The sequence below is a fragment of the Montipora capricornis genome, chromosome 2 (genome assembly GCF_036669925.1).
Source record: "Montipora capricornis isolate CH-2021 chromosome 2, ASM3666992v2, whole genome shotgun sequence".
NCBI classification, from domain to species: Eukaryota; Metazoa; Cnidaria; class Anthozoa; order Scleractinia; family Acroporidae; genus Montipora; species Montipora capricornis.
This window is the reverse complement of record NC_090884.1, coordinates 43,942,087-43,949,586: the sequence shown is the minus strand read 5'-3', so window position 1 is coordinate 43,949,586 and position 7,500 is coordinate 43,942,087. Positions and strand designations below refer to the sequence as shown.

The 7,500-nt window shown below is 36.6% G+C and overlaps 1 protein-coding gene across 4 annotated transcripts in view; it reads left to right on the top strand.

Moving 5' to 3' along the window:
- LOC138023064 (high affinity cAMP-specific and IBMX-insensitive 3',5'-cyclic phosphodiesterase 8A-like) overlaps positions 1 to 7,500 on the top strand; it is a 52,172-nt gene that overhangs the window by 15,346 nt on the left and 29,326 nt on the right. For 2 of the 4 annotated variants that reach the window (XM_068870104.1, XM_068870097.1), the window contains exons 5-7: positions 5,546 to 5,605; positions 6,201 to 6,260; positions 7,431 to 7,485. In XM_068870104.1, the coding sequence (XP_068726205.1) occupies positions 5,546 to 5,605; positions 6,201 to 6,260; positions 7,431 to 7,485 (175 nt within the window). The remainder of the gene's footprint in view (positions 1 to 5,545; positions 5,606 to 6,200; positions 6,261 to 7,430; positions 7,486 to 7,500) is intronic. The other 2 variants (XM_068870109.1, XM_068870115.1) reach the window with 1 other exon arrangement.

The following is a 7,500-nucleotide window of genomic DNA, read 5'->3' as shown; positions in this document are numbered from 1 at the left end:
CCTAGTGTCACACTCAACTGAGAATCGTAGTACAATCCTATCTTCATCTCGCAGTGAATGTTACCGGTTTTTGTGAAAGTGTTCCACGCATTCTTTTTCTTGTGAATGAGATACATGGAACACGTCCAATGGAACCATAAGAGTACAGAGCTTGAACAGATTCGTGACGGGTATCGAGTGGATACAGAACGGATAAGGGAACGGAAATTGAACAAAGATGTAACGCGTTTCATTCAGTGTTCCCTGTTAGGTTGATTCTGAGCGGTACTGTAAAAGATCATTAGTTCTGCCAGTGGACAGTGGATGGGTTAGATCACATGCACAGATTTTTCTTAGCATTGTGATCATGTGGTGTTTTTAGGAAGCCCAGAATTTCTTGGCGAGTTTGCATTTGGAGCATTGGAGCTGGAAGTGATCAGAAGATTAAGCTGAAATCTTTACAACAATAGAACAAATCCTTCTTCGGTAGATTTCAGAGCTACCTTCACCATTGAATTAGAGCAGCTCTAAATCTGCTGCACAGAATTTTTTTGAGAATAATTATGTGGAGAGTTTCATCTTAGCCTACTCATCATTTGCCACCAATAACGAATGTGGGATGTTTTTTGTGGGTTTTTGTGGGTTTCTAGTTGTTGTGGTGGCTTATGTCACAATTGCAGCCTGTTAAACAAATTGTTGATTATTTTATAATACATGGTACCATAACATTTTTGTGAAACAATGTTGTAGATTCACTTCTTCTACTGGGACAGTTTCTTGAAATTTTCAAAATGGGTGTGAGCCACCTTACCAAATAACTTTGTGGGTAAATCTACAACACAAACTTAATTGCTGCGAGCCACCAGGCAATCAGCAACACTAATCTTGACAGTCTCCCTGTATGCTGTATGCCAAGGAAAAACTTGATTTTGACGTCATTCTGTGATATGCCCTCCAGCAATTAAGACACAAATGGCGTCCGCAGAAAAGAAAAAAAGTAAAAAAGGAAATTTCAGTCAAAATCGCAGAAAAAATACATAAAGAGCTTCTTTAGAACCAAGCAAAGGCATCTTGATGGTTTTTATGGCAAAACATAGCATTCGTAAACGATATTCATGTGAAATGAAGGTGAACTTCTAATTGCCTTTGGCCGTTAACTTGTTTTCCACTCTCAAAATCACCCCCAGAACCTACTTTTTGAATGGAATGAGCTTTCAGAATGATGTTCTTGTCTTCTGAGATGATACTTTTTGAGTCGTTTGTGTAAATTCCGGAATGGAAGCGAAATTGTGAATCATAGTTTAAAATCTTTTAAGAATCACGAATCTTTGTTTTAAAAATTCGGGAATGATGACTGACAACGACACTGAGGAAAGGATAACAAAATGCATGCATGAATTAATTACGGCCGATCCAGGGAATGTGCAAAATCGCTTTTGAAAATCATGAATCACTGAGGTAAAAACCAAGAAATGAAGAATACATTAAGACTCAAATGATTTCGCCTCTATCCTCGATTGTACATGTAAATGTCTTGGTATAAAGAGTTGCAATTTCCTCAGAATAGATAAAAACATGATTTTTGTCAACTTTTTAATGTTAATAAACTCTTCCTCTCTTCATTATTAGCTATTGGTGTATATTTTATTCCCTTAATTTTCGCGTCATGTTACATGTATGTTCGCAACACTTATTATTCGCGTCACTTTAATTTTGCGATTAAAAAGGTAATAAGTCAGTTCTACATGTACGGACATCTTTTATGCAGTTGAATTACAGTAATAAAAAAATAGTTGTGTTAAATGTGACCCTCCTTAGGAAAACAGTGAACAAGGTGGGTGATCGCACGCACACAGCACGGTACTACCGTAACACAGTGCTCGACATTGCGACCACTGAGGTCGCCAATTTGACTGGATTTTATTGACTGGCGACTAACTTTTCACAATTAGTCACCGGCCTGGTCGCTAAGATATTTATATTATTATATTATTATTATTATTATTATTATTATTATTATTATTTATATACTGTATATGTATTTTTTTATTCATTGAATGAGTGCAATGAATGTGCAAAGAATGTCCAATGGCGGACTATAGGTCATAATTATAGCCTTTCAAAAACAGGGTTTACGGTACATACATGTATCCTTAACAAAACGTGAACTGAAATCTACGTCTTAAATTAACTTCATTCCAGAAGCGACATCAAGATTTCCTTAAAAATTCTTAATTTTATTCGGAAAGTGTACATTATAGATTTTGCATACAGAAAAGGTGTTTACAACTTTAAAATAATTATGTAAACAAGCTATAATATGCAATGACCGCGGTCCGCGTACTTGCGTGTACACTGGTATGCCTTGTGTTTACTCAGTACTATAATTTGTTTCCAGCTTACGGGTGTACCATAGCACTTTTTCCATTGACAATTGTAATTCTCAGCCCCTTATATATGACTTATGTATAAAATTATGAACGTCCACACCATAATGATCAAAAACGGAGGTTTTCAAAAACAGAGGTCCACGAAAACGTAGGATTTTGAAAACGCTTTTGATAGTGTAGACTTTTGAAAACAGAGGTCTATCGTTCTTTTATGGACAGCGAAAACAGGTTTTCGAATACACTTGACGTCATAATCTCATGCATGCCTCACAGTTTCTCGTGCACCAAGACGTAAACTGATTTGCCCATAAAAAATCAAGGATGGTCAGTGGGCCCACTGAGCTAAAAACTCCTAACGAATTACGGTGAAACAGTGACGTGGCAGGTCCCTTTGCTCAAATTTGGCGCTTATATTGCACTCCCCAGAAAAACAAGGCACACTCGTGCAAATGAGCAAGGTTCACAGTTACCGGGTAGTTCAAACTTCCCTCAAGCTTTGACGAAACCCCTTAAATTGTGTCACGAAAAGCGAACACAAGCAATGACAAGTCAACAACCTTTCACGTAACTGAGTTTATTCCCAGCGGGAATGTGAACATAGTCTCCACAGTACATGACACAATGTGTCACAAAACACCCTGACATCAAATCCGTCCGTATTAAAGCAACAAATCAATATGACAGACTGTGTGGATGATGGACGAATTAGCCATAAGAATTTGTCATTTTTCAACTGAACTTGGTTTCATTTGCTTTAAGTTTTGACCTCTTAGACTGCTGGTAGAATTGCAACAAACAGGGCGTCGTCACTTTGGTCAAGTTAGACTGGGGATGTGTTCCTTTGGGATGATCTGCAAGAGGATCCCTGATCCAAGATCACTTGGATCATGGTGCATCAAAGGAATGGAAGAATCCTTTTCCCAGAGTGGATTCATCGGTTCCTTTGATGCACCATTAGCCAAGTGATCTTGGATCAGTGATCGTTTTTCAGATCATCCCAAAGGAATGCACCTTGTGTCTACAACCTTCAAATGATCTAACCATCGTTCATTTCAACAGCGATGGCCAGAAAAACAGATGTATTAAACTGAGGGACGATTCCCCTGTTAATGAAACTTCACTAAGGGCGAATTATTAAAACTGAGGGACGACTTTAGTATTAATGAAACTTCACTAACCGTGAAATACCCTGAAACCCCGTTTACATGAGCAATTTTATGTGACAATTTTTGTGTGACAATATTATTTTTTTTTGCTCGTGTAGACGAGGAAATTAGGCCAATTTTTATGTGACAACTGTATTTGCTGAAAAGCTGGCTTGTTAGCTTTTATGTGACAAATAAAAGTTGTCAAATATGAAAAATTGCTTGTGTAGACAACTCATCACTTAAAATGGGGCAAATTCCTGCCTCTCAGTGAGCACCATTAGAGGACGACCAGGCAACCTTGCCTTGTTTCTGCTCTGTCTCTGGTGTCCAAAGACATTGCTGACGCACTTATTTTAACTGCGAATTGTCAAAAATTATTTGTTGTACTATCTACACGATCAAATGCATTTGCCACATACACTTGTCACATAAAAATTGCTTGTGTAATTGGGGCTTCATTGTGCCCTTTCGCAGGTCACAAACAGAGGGAAGACTTCCCCATTAATGAAACTGGTTGTGGTAGTTTTGAAATTTTATTTGGTGTCAGCAGTGTTTTGTGTGAAATTGGTTTCTGTTCATATGGCGACTTTCAGCCCGCTTTCCGCGATAAAAAATTTGAAAAATTTGTGATGTGACCATTCATGCGTGAAATCAAGCGTGGCAAAACAAGCTCGGCAGGAATTTCTTGATTTTGTTTGTTTAAGCAACCTCAAATTTCTTTTGACTTAACGCTAACTATGTACTATGTACTATCAAAGAAAAGATAAGTAAAAACTTGGTAATGTCCGTTCTATCATGAAAATGCATTGTGTTATTTTGCGCCCTGTAACTGGGAGTAAGTGTTCATGTGGCAAAATTTCCAGCCCGCTTACCGAGGTCAGGGTTCAAAGAAAGTGAGATCTCGGCAACCAAGCCAGTCGGCCCTCTCATATAAACGTATTGAAACTTTTACAAAGGGTTAGAGGTGAGGCAAGATCTTGGAAACTGGGCCAGCTTTGTCAACCGGGCACATATGAAGCTTAAGAGGCCCTGAAGCGGTCGTTTTGACGAGGTCTGTCATATCCTGCAAAACCTTTAATTGATTAAAACACCGATAACACAACCAGCTTTTATTTCATGCAACATGGTCTCAATAGAATTATGAAGGTTCAGCTTGTTAGAAGTTGACACGGTAAGTGTGCAAGTGCGCGCAGAGCTCATTGCATAATCTTTTGTCTTAAGCATGCATGAAACACAAAGTCTTCCAAGTTTAATGAGGAGGGCTTCTATCACCTTGCTTATGTGTTGAGTCACGCTCCTTTTGTTATAGTGTGCTATTGTGTCGTGCATGTGCTTTCACCTTTATCACTGTTTACCCGTGGAAGGTCACACATAATTGTTTCAATTTATTAAATACTACTGCCAGCTTTAAAAGGTGTGCAAATATTGCTCAATGCTTCCACCTCTCACTGGCAGCGCTTCACTTGTAAATTCAACAACTACCAGTAGTATGATAAGTGTTTAAGAAGTTTAGCATTTCTCTTTCTTAAATTCAATCTCATTTAGAGCATAAAAGGGATGCCTTGTAGCCTTTTTGTTTTAGTGTCATTTGTAAGGCCTGCTAGTGGTTCAGGTTAACTCACTAATTTTTTACCACAATTACTTGTAATCTTGCAATATGATTGGCTAATTTGCATTGGTCAATAAGAGTCTAGACAAGGCTTCTCGCATCATTTTGGGAAATAATTACTAATCAAATTGCAAAAAAGTTATAGACAGTGCTTGCTCTTTCTTTGTGTCACCATCTTGGTCATGCTCTGAAATAAACATTTTCTTCGACATAATTTGAATATTGTGGTAAACTTGGCTGCACCTTGTGAGTCCACAACATTTTGACCACTGTGATGGTGGTTATCGTTGTCAATAAGACAACACTGAACCCCATTTATTTGTTAATTTCCCCTAAGATTAAATACAAATGTAGTTTATATACAATCCTTACTATCTTAACAAAGTAACATTGTTTTAAAGGAAGTTTTTAATTTCTAGGATAATACGAGCTAAGGGTCCAAGAGAAAACTCCATAATAATTGCTGTTGTGAAAGCAAGGTAAGAATCAAGAGTAACTTTGCTCATGTCTGTATTGTCTATAATTATTATAAAAACGTTGTTAAATTTCATTTTCTTTTTTTCCTGCTTTACCTTAATCCCTTCAGTCATTGTAATGATGTTACGTGTATTTTCCTTTATACTGCTGAATTTTTTGTTACTTTCAGAAGGGTATATAAATTTACATTTTCTGCTATCATGCAAGTTCTACTTTATCAATAACTTTCAATTAAGTTCTGCAACAAACAAGTTTGAAAGTAAGTCAAAACAAGATCTGTGTTCAAAGACTGCTTTTCATTATTTAGACAAGTTACAAGTTAAAATATTCTAAAGTTTGCTCTATTTTCTTCTTTACTTGGCTTTGACCTTTTGTGTGGCAATTGGAATGAAAGCTGCTCAATATTTGTACGTTACATGGCCTGTTTTTCTTTCGGTCTGTTCAGTTTGTTTGTTTGTTTTTTTTTATGCACCTTGTTTTACTTACATGTAAGGATATACTATATTCTTGCACCACATTTAGTTTGGTCTAAAAGCAATAAAAAGTAATATTGTTTGTGAAGGATCACTAACTACGCTCTAATTTGCCCTTTTCTAGTCATACCAAATCCCACTGTCTTCGCAAAATTTTCACATGTGGCATCTGGAAGGATCACAGGTCTGGTTTACAGTTGATCTTATCATGTGCGACTTTCAAATCAGACTCTCCTTTGCAAACAAGCTACATGTTTCAGATTGCAAAAACGTTTTCTTCATTGTACTTACCCACAATAAACGATAAAAATTTTATCCAAAGTTAGATGCGATTTGTGGAGAAACCACCAAGAAGTAATTTAAAAAGCTCATGTAGACTGAAATATGTTATTCTTTAGAATACTTTAAAACTTCAAAAAAAAAAAAAACACAACTAAATGCTAAAAGTTCGGATTCACTAACCCTTGTCCAATATCTAAAAAAAAAAACCCTCTTGTCCAATATCTGACAAACAGTTTGGTTAAAACAACAAAAAAATACTGCATCTGTTAGAGTTCCTTTTTTTACACCACTTGCTTGTAAAGGGAAGTTAATCATTGAAAGGTGCAAAAGAAGTCAATAAATTATTCTTGTAACAGTAATACATTTACTAGGCAGCTTTCAAATCAATGGCCACACAAATTGGAAGAGCCAATTATGTTAGGTCCTGGGCTAATTAAATTAAAGATTCTCTTCCAAACTTCTCATTGCCATAAAGGAAAGCTGTGAGTTTGGATTTTAAACATGAAAGTGAATGGTTACTTGTCTCATTAGAACAGTTTGCAATCGCACGCTGTAAAACGAATACCAAAGTAATTACTTCGACCGATCACAGCAGTCAGAAACAGTGCAATGAACTGATCCAAAGTCATAGCAGTTAATTCCATGTAACTTGCTCAAAGTGGTGATTGGTTTTGGTTTTCCTTTTCATTGGTTGATAAACTGGCGTGAGATTTTAAAACCAACCACTAAGCGTACAATTACATATGTAGCAGTTGCAATTGCATGATTACTTTTGACAATCATTGAAAACTGCTGTCATAAGTTAAATCTGAGTTGTAATAATGCCCTCTTCATCATTTATAAATAAGATTATTTTACCCTAAAAATGTGATTAACGAACACTGATGGCTGCTAATGTCAGACTTGCAGAACGTCAGGTTTTGTATGAAAGAATTTTGGTATTCGAACTTGTTGTTGCTTGCTTTGGACAAGGGCTGTGATAGCAGCTCATACCATAACTTAAGATGCAAGAAACTGTCAGCTAATAATTTATTTTTGTATAAATCTCTTTGACCAATGTTTACCTTTCCAGTCCACGGAGTGATGAACCACTGATGCTTCCTTTACTAAAGGCAGGATTTGACAGGGTAAAATATGGAATG